The 13,709-nt window shown below is 34.3% G+C and overlaps 1 protein-coding gene across 1 annotated transcript; it reads left to right on the top strand.

Moving 5' to 3' along the window:
- Positions 1-9,387: 9,387 nt before the first annotated feature.
- On the top strand, positions 9,388-12,060 carry LOC149708789 (uncharacterized). The gene is made up of 5 exons (XM_089862724.1): positions 9,388-9,579; positions 10,193-10,343; positions 10,421-10,656; positions 10,718-11,016; positions 11,559-12,060. Exons 2-5 carry the CDS (start codon positions 10,298-10,300, stop codon positions 11,773-11,775), a joined length of 798 nt encoding a protein of 265 aa, XP_089718850.1. The 5' UTR covers positions 9,388-9,579; positions 10,193-10,297; the 3' UTR covers positions 11,776-12,060.
- Positions 12,061-13,709: the final 1,649 nt, after the last annotated feature.

Below are 13,709 nucleotides of genomic sequence, written 5' to 3'. Positions count from 1 at the left end.
CTCTAAGTGCCTTCATTAAATTGTGCGTTGTACATTCGCATTGTTATAGGCAAATCATAATCCCCACCCTTGAAAAATCAAAAATCCCTCTTTTCACTCTCCCTTTAAAAAGACGAACGATACTTCTTCTTCTTCTTCTTCAGACCAAGCCAAACTAATACCCCCAGAGTTAGATGTACATCAAACGATATGGCTAAAAATTGGTCGAGCTCCAAAGAAATTTCTTACCAGCTTCCCCTCAACCTGAAGCCGCGGAACACGGGCGCGGTTGCTTGAATCTAGTTTGGCTGTCTACCGCCGCGAGCGTCTCACGTTTTGAAGGGAAAATTCAAAAACCGATACCAGAGGGCCAACCGTTGGTGTGTTATCAAGAATATTCACTTTTGCCAAGTAAAGAATTTGGTTTCCTCGATACTTCTAGTCCCTTATCTTACTTCTGATATTAATAAGGATTTATTGAACATTAAGACAGGAGAGGTTCTGTTAGGTTTGTGAACTAAATTTAAATATGTCAACTCGCATTCGCTAATAAGTTGCCACCTTTTCCAAATTATAGGCCCTGATAATTAGTTGTCAACTTTTCAAAAATATATGACCAAATAATTCATTGCCAAATTGACCAAAAATATTGGCTCTTATAATTTGTTGACACATTTTTCATAGTATATGCTCAAATAATAATGGGGCTTTGTTACTTTGCGCTTGACCATAGCCGCCTTTATTATTAATAAAGGCGGCTATGGCTTGACCATTCAATGTGAGCCACCATCGAGCTTTCCTTAAAAGCAATGGGTGCTAGTTATACTATTCTGTTTAATTGAAATTAAATTTCTATTCTTTGGGAAAGTGCCTCTTTTGTACTTCTGCCCAAAAGGAATCATTTTCTTTTCAAAGGGAATTAATTCCTGATCAATGGGACACATTTGTTTTTATTTCGGCTGAATTTGATTTCTACCCTATGGGATTCCGTCCAATGGTTGACGAACCGTTGAGGATGTCTTTCGTTTTCCATTTTTATTTTTTAAAGTTAGACCTATTCTCGCCTAATGCATGGTTTTTTGAAAACAATTTCAGGATATTCTTTATTTTTTAGAGAATATAGACTGTATGCAATTACCGTATAGATCGCAAACAATGATCGAAAATAGCGCTTAGGTTGTTTTAAAGATTTTTAGAGAGACTAGCCTTGGGACATTTTATGACTTTTGGACCACAATTTTAAAAGATGATAGCCCTTAGCACTTGATAGGAAGGTGCTCGGGTAGGTCGGCCTGCTCGCATTCTTGGGGGTACGCTACACGTTCCAGGTGCTCAAAGGTATTTTGAATATGACCATCACCAGGATAATGTGAAATATTGCAAAAAAATAATCTTTAAGAGTTATAATTATCCCGCCCTTCAGTAATGTTAAAGATATAGATGAAAGTCAATGCATAATGTGGTATCACTTAATATCTCTGGTTAAAATTAAACAAGTTAGGAAAGCAAAATAAAACTCTCCGAGTCGAGACGACTGCTATAAACCCAACAAAGAGGTTTTTCTTAAATGATTGAATAAATGTAATTCATATTAATCATTTTAATCGTCTGTAATTTACCTTAATTCTCGTTAATTCTAGTTAAGTAGTTAAAAGAAAGGTCATTCCTAAAATCGATTTAAACATAGCTGTTGTTAACGTCTGACATCTGGCCAACACCTTTTTCATAATTTTTCTACATTTAGGGTATATAAGTGATTTATTCCCAATAAATGATAAGATAAGTCGTAATTGCGTGAACCTTTGGTGGAAGCCCTGCCATTAAGAGGCTAGACGTTACTCGTAAATCAAGACGATCGCCGCGTACATCTTAATCCTAACGATGTTAATGGAGTAGTAGCCAATATTGCTTTCTGTGAACTGCGAACGTGGTCCGGATATTGTGAATATGTTTGCTCCAATTTGCCAACGCTGTGACAGACAGACACTCAGATACGTAAACCCCAATACTTCTCCATGACGTCATCCTCACTCAGAGAGGTATAAACTCTAAAACCATTTATACAACTGAGCTAAATCCAATCCACTGATCTAATAACTGTTTTCTCAACCGAGGCTACTGAGCGAAATATTCGGCTGCTTAAATAGCTCCGATATCATTGGCTAGCTTCCACTACACGCGCGTCCGGGGAAATACCGGAAAGAAGAGTAAATATGATTTTCGTTCACGTGGCGGCCGCAGAGCGTCGCATATAATTGGGAAGCCGGCGGCGCGGGAGAAATCGCTGGAGTATAAAAATGAATTGCCTGAGTAACTTATAGGGAGCTAACATATTATTAACTCATGGCTCAACATGTGTGGTCATTAATAATTCATAAATTGCTGAGAAAAACAATAGAATAACCTAAAACCGTCTTTACTAAGTTTACAAACATTAACCACGAATATTGGACGAACTATTTTATCCAGGGAAAAGCAACCATGGACGCTCTTGATCAGTTTATACAAACTTTAGAAACATAATAGAGTTAAGAAAAAAACCAAAAGTAGAAAGATATTTAACATAGAGGAAGTGCTGTGTCCCTTGGATTAATTTTTTTTTCCATTTCAGCCCACGAACGCGTACAAATATTTCGATCCAAAAATGACAATCTGCTATTCTATGATTATTGGAGAAGGCGTGATTGAAGTGCTTAATTGCAAATACAATCCGCCTATCGGCAATAAAGCATGGTTCGCCTTAACTACAAAGAGTGAACTTTATGATTTGATGCAGACAGAATACAAATGCAATGGAAAACGCAAGCTGGATTTTTACGTTGGAGCTAATAGTTATCGGAGAGAATATTTTTTCCTTTACATCAAGTCCTTTCGCACCAGACAAGACATCAAGGAATTGGCCATCAGATCGTAAGTTCATCACTGGCAGGTTATTAATTCTTTGAACAGAGAGAAATATTTATTCGCGTTTACTATGATTGAATAAGAAGTACTACACTGCAAGCTAACCTTAAAAGGAGCTGCAATAGAATATTATCTATGTTAATTGCCAAAAGACATCATGGTAGAGAAAGAAACCCCCCAAAAAAATTATCCATAAAATGGTGCTTAAGGTTTATCTTAGCATATTAAGTATTTTCTAGTATTATGGTAATGACATGTTGAACAAAGTAGATAGCCGGAACGTTTTAGTATCGGAATTTTCTTTAATGAGTCATTTTTACTGGTCAAAATTTAATAATTACTCATATGTACGAATAGAAAAATTGCCCATTCAGTTGAATAATGGTTTTGCAAAAAACTGAGTACCAAAAGAGGTAATCCTTAAGTACCATCATTTCAAATTATATTATAAAGATGAACTGTTGGGTGTGTTGATTTTCTCTGATGAAATGTGGATCAAAAAGTTAAGAGTTTTTGGTAAACTACGTGGAAACATTCTGAAGCAAACAGTCTATATACTTCCCCTAACGCTTGGGAAGACTTTTTAAAACACTTGTAGTAAAGTAATTAAAAGAGGAGCCTGTAAGTGAAGAAGTCAATGTCATTATTAACCGGATTTACAAAGCAAATGTTCGTAACTTAATACGTTATCAGTTTCTACCTTAAAGTTTAGAAATAATTTCCGTGTACTACTGCTGAGTTTCCGTAAGATCCAAAACTAGCAGATCCTACGCCTACCATTTGTACTGACCCCATCGTTTTTAGAAGTATTTGTGGCTGTTCATTTAACTACAATTCAAGCGCTGTAAATCCCTGCATAACAACAACGAGCTACTGAGAATACGAAAAATATGATAGACTGGTCGCCAGCGAATATCTCCACTATTTGCTAGGGTTTATAAATATTCTCCGGATTCAATGATCCTATAAAAAGACAGAGGTATGGGACATAATTTCTGTATTATTTATAGAGTGATGAATATTATGGAGCGCAACTTTATCCACTATAAGTCAATACCGAAGAAGATTATTTTTGAGATGACAAGATGGAGACGACCTCCGGAGGAAACATCACCTTTGACAATCAGAGTTGTCAGTGGGGCTTTTTTCTTGTGGCTAATGGGACTGGCTATTTCAAGCTTTGTATTGATCGGAGAAATGTTTACAATCCTTAAAAAATAAAGTGAATGCTTCAATGGCATACAGTGAAATTTGATGCAATGACGGAAGTAGTGACATAAAAGGGGCTAACCGGAGCTGTTGGGGTGAGGGGGGGTCAAACTGTTGGTTAGCATAGTGCTTACCCGCCCACCGCGACGGTGGCGCCATTCCTTATGGCCAAAGAGCTGGGTGTTTTCCCCCTGAACTAAGGGCAGACTGCCTCGGGAGAGGTCCGGTTAGCCCCTTTAAAGGGAATGAGAAGCCTCCTCCTGATTTATATAACAAAAGATAAAATTAATTTTTGTGAATTCAAAATATCGAGCTTTTAATTCTCCGATTTCTGGTTATTTGGCAATATGCATTTGGAAATGCTTCATATGAAATTATTTGAAATCCACTTTTTATGAAAGGCTAAAACGTTTCCCGTAGGCCGACGTCGCAGATATATTTTTCACGTGAGATGGTGCCACTCTCTCCTCTATCAGACCCAGAGTTTAGACTGGCGAGAACGAGGGCGAGAAGCTCGAAACGCCTATAGGATTCCCGCGCTATTTTTCCCCACGTCATAGTGATGTCATTGTGTGACATCATGATGATGTATTTTAAAAATAGAAACTTTGGTTCAATTATATTAAAAGCTCGATATTTTGAATGTAGAGACTCGAAAGCGTAACATAATACCACTTTCGTGGTAAAATATGATATGAAATTGTAAATTCGCATTCCCTTTAACATTAATACTCAAAGATTTATTATCAAATTACTTCTTTACTACCAGAGCTAACAAAACGCTATACTAGATCAAAAGATGCACTTAGTGTTGAAAAGTGTAACACCTCTAGAAAACCAAATTCTATATTCTCGATGTTGTATAATATCCTACCCTTTATATCGGAGCTTTTAATAGTATTAAACGGTTCATATATAAAGTGAAGGAAATAATATTATTAATTTGGATAAAAATATAAATATGTACCTTCGTAAAAATTTACCCTTTTCTATTCTATTGTCTAAATTGTTTTGTTTTTAGTTTTTTTCTTGTTTCTTATTATTATTGACCAATAATAACAAAGCGAAATAGAAATAACAGTATGGAAGAAGCCGAGATTGAAATAACCCCTACGACATAGAAGGGGGTAAATCATTGCCGTTTTTGCTCACCCTTTACAGCGCAGGCGACGTATACCGAGATGGTCGTTAAAGTATTACCCCTGTTGAATCGAAAAGGCTTCTGATTTAGCCTTTAAATCAGAAACAACGTGATTACACGTGATCTTTGCTAATCAGACTGCTTCACTTTCTGTTATTTCTTCTGGCCTTTGTTATTAAGTTAGTGGACTAAAATACCTGTATAATTGTTACTTTTCATTGAGAAATTTATGAAAATTTATATTATATCTATCTATCTATATCTATATAAATCAAAGTCCTGACTGACTGACAGACTGACTGATAATCAACGCCTAGCCCAAACCGCTTGCCCTAGAAGGCTGAAAACTTGCAGGACCGTTACTCATAAGTAGTAGGCGCGTGCTAAGAAATATTTTTCCAATCCGCCGCCATCTTAATAAATGGCGCCCAGAAATGCAAAAAAATCTTCTCTATGCAACAAAGTCCGCGCGTTTCAACCGATTTCACAAATATTTAGTACACTGGTTTCCTTTAACCTATAGACGGGCTGAATGGTCTTTTGGGTTCGATTTGTTGCCATCTTTTTATATGAAAATTTAAAACTCTTCTTTGTGGAATAATGTCCGCATGAAAAGTAATAAAAAATGTCCCGGCGGGCTGACGGGCAACGCCGAGCGCCTTCGCTCCTAGGGTGCTACAAAAATATTAGTCATCAGTAAAATCTACCTATTCTTTATATAATTTTGATGGAAGTTCTTATTACACGCGAGCGACACCGCGGGTAACAGCTAGTATATATATATATATAATTTTATCATATATTTGTGAAAATTCATTCACTAACCTTTTGAATTATAGTAATGCAGTTTGCTGAGGAAGAATAGTTCGAGGGAATCTTGCAAAATGATGCAAGTTGTGTTATATATTCGAAGATATCCTGGAAAAAGCCGAGCATTTATAATTCTTAAAAAACCTTACCCAATTACTGCTGTAAATAGTTTCACTTTACTACCTATAGTCATTATTTACATAATTGAAATAACATCGACATAGTAATAAATTGCAATCGGTCGTCTTTATTATAAATGTGAGTGTTGTTATCTAACACTGTTATGCTGACTAAAAACAGAAAAATATGTTTATGAAAAAATATGTATGAAAAAAGGAAACAAAAAGATCTGTAAATAATGTTATTTCACCTAAATTAGAAATATCACAATTCTATAGTTTTTCCGAATATTAGCGAGAAATAAGAGACTCTCGCCAAATTTCCATAAGGTAATTAGGGAAACGAAAAGAAAACGAACTAATTATAAATCGCAAAATATTAGCTAAAAGAAAAATACAATAGCATGGTTTCTTCATGATCCATATCCTTTGTAGTTTAGTTAAACCACATTAGGCTCCTTTTCATGTCAATCTCTGTTAGAGCTCGGCATAATCTATCCATTATCCACAAATTGGTGGATAACCGATTATTTATAAATAAAGTTGTGGATTATAATACGATTTAACACGTAAGTTCAGTGGGTAATTTTCGGGTATGGATAAAGATAAAATAACGTGGATAATGGATAGAAATGCTCTAATCTCTGTAATTCGAAGTGTAGTTTGGTGTAAATGAAAATTGTAAACGAAAATTTTGTTAAAACGTCCAATAGCCCCTCCCTAACAAAAATTACCTCTTAGGTATAGGCAGAAGTGGTATGATACTAGAAGTATCAGAAGTGGTATGAGACTAGAAGTGAAGGGCTCTAGCATTGGTAATAGATCCTGGCACTAGTGAACAAATTTGAGGATTTTACGCCGCTTCCCACGCGCTAAAACTAGAGAGAAAAAAATTGGTCGAGTTCCAAAAACATTTCCTACCCCCTTCCCCTCAACCTAAAGGGGCCGAACACCGGCGCGGCTCCTTGAATCTAGTTCGGCCGTGGTATAGGTGACTCACTAGAAATTAGAACACACTGCAATATAAAAGTTGCATTGAACCTATGGCCCGAAATACCTTAGAGACGCAAATTCATGAGTTTTGTATATTTGTTCCCAGCATTATTGATTTTTAACAGACTTTATTTGTAAACTACCTTCATTTAGGGAATAGAAGTCATGTCCCGGAAACGTTTCAAGGGAGAATAAAAAAATCGTAAAAATGATTGCACTTCAATGCCTGCAAGTTTGAAAATAATCGCTAATTGTAATTACAGTAAAATGTTACCTGAGATTAATGAGGAATTTTCTCTCTTATATTTCCTTTAAGCTAAAACGAAAAGCGAAAATTTCATTTCGTAGAAACAAGTACTTGGACGTGTTGTAAATGCTAATGAATATTTCTAATTAAAAGCAAGGCTTTGTTTATAGTCTATGTAAATATACATTGGTTATTTTGATTACTCTAAAGGGATATGAATCGATCATAAAAATGTTAAAAAACATTTATAGATTCGCATATGGCCCATTTTTTAACAAGATTGTGCACTAACTATTCATTACAATATATCTACAGATTATTTACAAGTTTTAAGTTCAATAATCAGTGCAATATGACAATATTTATTTATTTATTTACTGAAGTCTAAAAGCAAGAATACCAAAACAACCTTTCAAAGTTTCTTTCACGGTTTTATATGAGACCAGGAATGTATGGAGGGGCTGGAATGGCTAAGGGGGCACTCGTTGTACCCTTGATGGTGGAAACATAAGGTGAGTCCTTTTTTATTTTGAGAAGTGTAGCCCCTCCCCCTACGTCTGTTTAGCTGTCTACCGAAGTCGAAAAATGTCATGAGTCTCATGACTCGTTAAAATGGCAGAAGTGACTTTTTAGATTTTTTAAAGTTAAACGCGCTGATTCACCGCCGTTCGAGTTCATATTCGATTCTCTCAGCCTAGGCAGAGGACCTAGGGTAGAGGGTGGAGAATTATAGCAAACAAGTTTTTTTGTCAGCCAATGAATGAATAAAAATAATTTAAGTGGTAAATGCGATTTTTACGTCAGGCTATGACGTCACTAGCGTAAATTAAGCCACGCCAGTTGTTTCCAAGATCATTTCACGCCGATTAGGATTTGGCGTTAGCCATTCCAACCCCTCCATACATTCCTGATGAGACTGGAGGTTAATTTAAGTATACCTTTAATTGGTTTCTAGTTTTACGGAATAAAAAATTCTTGAGAGTTGCGTTTTGTTGAATAATTAGAACAGAATGATATTGATCGAGACTTTAAACGCATTTTCGTCTCGGCGATTGGATCCAAATTTTCCATAGTCCGGAAATTAAGACGTGACATAAACCAAACTGTTGGTAACCTAAAAGTACTTACAAATATTTAGGGCGTTGTCCAGAAAATTTGCAAAGCATTTGCGACTTTAAGAATTTACCAACCCTACACATAGAAGGTAATAAGTTTTACACTACTCAAAAGGATAAAAAAGTAGCATCATCTCTCATAAACAATCAAAAATTTGTAAAGTACGATTAGTTCTAATGCTTATGCTAATTTTATACGTTTAAGTTGATATAGGAAATAACGTGAAATCGAATTTATTCAGTCAAAGAGTTGTCGGAACATTCATTAAAATTCAGATTACAAATTTTTTCTTAAGATGAAGTATTACCACGAAGAGAGAGAATATATCATCGACTATTTAGCAGTAAGGTAAGTGCATGGACGGTTAAAAGTTCAAAACTATTTATTAATTAATCCCTTACACAAAATTTATTAATTTCAAATAGGAACTTAATTTGTTTATGCGGATGCAAGTTGAGTGCTGAAGTATATAAATTCGCTGTGAGTCCTTTAAATAATATGGTTTGTACATAGAGACGCTTGCCCTAAAGTGCCTCTTAATATTTGGGCCGTTCGTCAAATTTTTTTATTAATAAGGCTCAAAAGGCGAGTGTTACATATAAATAAATAAATATAATAAATTTAAAAATGTTTGCTTAGGAAAAGTCTGAATTGGCAAATAATTTAATCCTTAATAAAACTGTGGCATGCAGAAAATTGCAAGTAAAGAATTATGCCAATCTCTCGGACAACGTAAGTACAAGTGCAACTAATACATAAAAATTACAGAATCATAAACTTAAACTTTTATCTATATGTTCTATTTTCAAGAGTATACATTTTTACTCAGATTTTGCACATTGAGGGAAGAGCTTTTCCTCTTGGTAAATTGTTGGAATATAGTTTTTTGAAACGTCGAACAAGTCACGCGCCAATTTTCTTCGATTATGAGGAAGCCATCACTATTTCTAATCCAGTCATAAAAGAAACTACAAGTCTAGAGTTCCTAATGATAGGCTGGAAAGTTAGTGAATTTTAACTTTGATACATATTTGGTCGATATAAAAATACTAAGCATATTGGTATGTAGAACAGCTTTTTCTTTTTTGGCGTAATTTCATTCAGTGTGTATCCAAACCAAATAGTTAAATTCGAAATTTCGAAAATGTATCATAGAAACGTAAATTGGAAAACTATATTAAAGGGATGATCATAAACCATTTCTATAAACTTAATAAATATTAGCTTACGTAATTCTAATATCATGGATTCGGAACCATAAAACCAGCCATATTCTACCAATGCCTTTTTTTTAAACGATGAATTTTTTCTTTCACCGCATGTTTCTTGTTTTTTTCCAACTCTTTTTACTTCAAGTGGTTATGTAAAAATCAAACAGAGTTATGCGGAGAAGTTGTGTGATGTGTATGTGACGAAGTATGTTTGTGGAGCTCCTGTACAAGAATGTCAAGAAACTTGTTATGAATAGATATCCAATCAGCTTCCAACTCGTGTAGGTAAAGAACGACATGTAAAAAGGTGTAGTCTTCACATCGCTTTGTATGTATAGCCTTAGCGCATTGAAAGGTATTGTACTACCTAAGCATACTGTCAACTACACAGAGTATTGAGAAATTATTTTTGAACTTGATTTTATCCCAAAGATTTATGTTACATCAAATTTAATTAAAACAGGCAGGCGTTCTTCTGCTATCCTCTATTATACTTTTCTGTCTCTTGCTCTGGAAAACCAGGGATAAGATTGGCTTCAAAAAGAGAAGAACATTTCATGTTTCCGAAATGATTTTGTTGCTACTAGAAATGCTTTCCACATTTTTTGGAAAATGTAATTATAAGAATTGAATAATTAATGTAATTTCTTACAGTTTTAACACTTCTTAATATAACGATATGGATTTCCAGCTTTCACGAGAACTTCTAAGAACCTTTCTTGGATAATTTTGTGCAGTTCTTGGCTACTTGGGGTTCTTCTTTTGACGTTCGAAATGTCTGGACACATGAAAACCAATTTCGCTCTTAAAGAATACTTGGTAGTTGACAGCTTAAGTGATATTATAAACATGACGACTAAACGAATTCATCTGAGTTTTAATGATTTCTTCTCTGAGACAACCTTTTTTTGCAACATGGAAATGCCAGTGAGTTAAATGGAAAGAAACAAATATAATTTAAAATGATATTTATGGTTTTCCATTTCAGCCCACAAACGCTTACAAATACTTCGATCCGAAAATGACAATATGCAGGTTTAGAATAATGGTAAATGACGCCATTGCAGTGTTTGAATGCGAATACGATCCGGCCATCGAGAATAAAGCGTGGTTCGGCTTAACTACAAAGAGTGAACTTTATGATTTGATGCAGACAGAATACAAATGCAATGGAAAACGCAAGCTGGATTTTTACGTTGGAGCTAATAGTTATCGGAGTGAATATTTTTTCCTTTACATCAAGTCCTTTCGTACCAGACAAGATATCAAGGAATTGGCCATCAGATCGTAAGTACTAAATTTTTTAATTAATTTGCATCAGAAGCTTATAACAGCCACTGTAGTTCACATTAGAAGCTTCTCGGCCTCTCTCACCTTGGCAGTCACTATGAATATTTCTATGGCTTCGACAGCATACGGAATTTTCGATTTTACCATACATATATTCGTTGGCTTGGCAGGGATTGGAAAAATTGTCTAGTTTATCAATTGGCTTCGGCAGGGATTGGAAAGATTTTTTAATCTATCAATCGGTTTTGGTGGGGATTGGATTTCGTGTGAAACTTCACAATTCGTTTCAAAAATGAAATGCAATTTAGTGTGGCGTTAGGGAGGTGTTGAAAATAAAGAAATAGCGTTAGGGTAGCAGTGGCGTTTGTGAACAATTTACCATTTGGCAGGCTTTGGCAATGAATTTTTCATTTTGCAGCCCTCTAGTACTCTTCTAAGCTTACTGTACTCGGGCCGTAACAAAAAATTGAGTTGTTCTTAATAGCCCGTATTAAAATCGTCAAATAGTTAGAATAAGTAATTAATCTTTTCAATCACAGTGTCATGAATATTATGGAACGCAACTTTATCCACTTTAAATCAATACCTAAGAAAATTATTTACGAGATGTCAATATGGAGACGACCTCCGGAGGAAATATCAAATTTGACGATCGAAGTTGTCAGTGGATCACTATTCTTGTGGCTAATGGGTCTCGCTATTTCAACTTTCGTATTCATCGGAGAATTGATTTCTATCAACAAAAAGTATTACTAAGAGACGCAGTGGGGTTGAAACAACCGCAATCTACAGAACCCCTTAAAAATCTGTCGGGAAACTGAACATAAGTGGTAATGCCCCAAAGATTTGAGGCATTTATGCAGTTTGGCGGCCACAAAAATGCTGTGATAATTTTACTTTACTATACATTACCTTTAGGCTCACAGTTGCAATCTTGCTTTTGGTGGTTAGCATAGCTTAAAAAAATTAGTAGTATGTCAAGTATAGTTGTAAATTAAAAGCTCATCTCAATACTGTTTGAGGCCTCATTATAATCATAGAGCTTAAGGATCTTAAAGTAATATGAAATATAATATAATAAAACAAAATATTTCTATGGCTTCTTATGATATTCCCGAAAACGTAAACAGTATTTTACGTTAAGAAATCTTGTTTTCATTATAAATAATCCAACCCAACAAAAGTTTGCATTATAAATAATCCAACCCAACAAAAGTTTGCATTATAAAAAATCCAACCCAACAACAGTTTGCATTAAAAATAATCCAACCCAACAAAAGTTTGCATTATAAATAATCCTACTCACCAAAAGTTTGCATTATAAATATTCTAACAAAAGTTTGTATTATAAACATTCTAACAAAAGTCTACATTGTAAATATTCTAACAAAAAATTACATTATAAATATTCTAACAAAGTTTACATTGTTATTGTTCTAACAAAAGTTTACATTATAATTATTCTAACAAAAGTTTGCATTATAATTATTCTAATAAAAGTTTCCATTCTAGCAAAGTTTTACATATAAACAAAAGTTCATATTATTGATATTCCAACCATGGTTTACTTTATAAATATTCTAACAAAAATTTATATTATTGATATTCCAACCATGGTTTACTTTATAAATATTCTAACAAAAATTTATATTATTAATATTCTAACAAAAGTTTACATCTTTTATTGTTTACATTTTAAATATTACACAAATTTTCACTATAGATTTAAAAAGTTTTCACTTCGATTCTGAAATAAAGTCATCATCATTCGCAAACGAACAAATTTCAAGAAATAGTGCGAAAGTCATTACATACGCAGAGATATTTTTGTGCTGATAGTTTTTAGAATATTGTGAATGTGAATATAAGTCAGTTTGGGAGTGATCGCAACACTGTATTAAAATCATGATTGGGCAGCTTAATTTATGTAAATAACAAACTTAAAATGAAGAGAAAACATATTTTTGGACTATTTAGCAGCATGGTATGGTTAAATTTTAACATAGACAGGTTGAGCTTTAAATATTTTTGTAAATTAATAAGTACAACTAAGTAATATTTAGACTTAATTTTTGTGGATGACGTTTTTGAAGTTTTTTTAATACAATAGCAGTGCAAGTCTTTTGGATAGTAAATATAAATTCTAGTTTTGCATTTATTGCGTAAACATAGCTCTAAAATGATTTTTTTTTTCAACATTTACACTGCCTGAAAGAAATATTCTCCAGCAATATGAGACCAAGCTCGAGTTTGAGCCTACTAAATTGACTAACCCCGCTAGGTGAGCCTGAAATACTATCAATATTGAGCCCGAGGTGAGCCCACGAAAGATATTAGAGCAAGCTTGAGCTCAAATTGAGCCCATAAAAATTTTGTGAATGAACCCGAGCCCGAATACGGATAGTGAGTGAATATTATTGGGTAGAGTTGTATTGAACTAATTACTGTTAAATTATTAGTACAAAAATTCTCCATCAACATTCGGGCTTGATCATTATGAGCCATTGAATACGATGACCTTCTCGGCTTAAGTCTTTGCAAAATCTACCCCTGTGATCCGAAATCTTGGAGTCCACTAACACATTATGGAAGTCCCCTTGTTGCTTTCTTTTCAGAAAAATTTCTGTAACCCATTTTGACTATTAGTTTTTCTTGTTATTTTTTTTTCATTCAAAACTAAAATTACACTT

This window comes from Phalangium opilio, unplaced genomic scaffold (assembly GCF_054372755.1).
Source record: "Phalangium opilio isolate 3A_F unplaced genomic scaffold, DU_Popi_V2 ptg000013l_1, whole genome shotgun sequence".
NCBI classification, from domain to species: domain Eukaryota; kingdom Metazoa; phylum Arthropoda; class Arachnida; order Opiliones; family Phalangiidae; genus Phalangium; species Phalangium opilio.
This window is presented reverse-complemented; position numbering and strand designations above follow the sequence as displayed.

Coding starts and splice junctions, on each gene's coding strand:
- LOC149708789 (XM_089862724.1), top strand. CDS start 10,298: ATGATTTTGTTGCTACTAGAAATGCTTTCCACATTTTTTGGAAAAT. Junction 10,344..10,420: donor TTCCACATTTTTTGGAAAAT/GTAATTATAAGA, acceptor ATGGATTTCCAG/CTTTCACGAGAACTTCTAAG. Junction 11,017..11,558: donor AAGGAATTGGCCATCAGATC/GTAAGTACTAAA, acceptor TTTCAATCACAG/TGTCATGAATATTATGGAAC.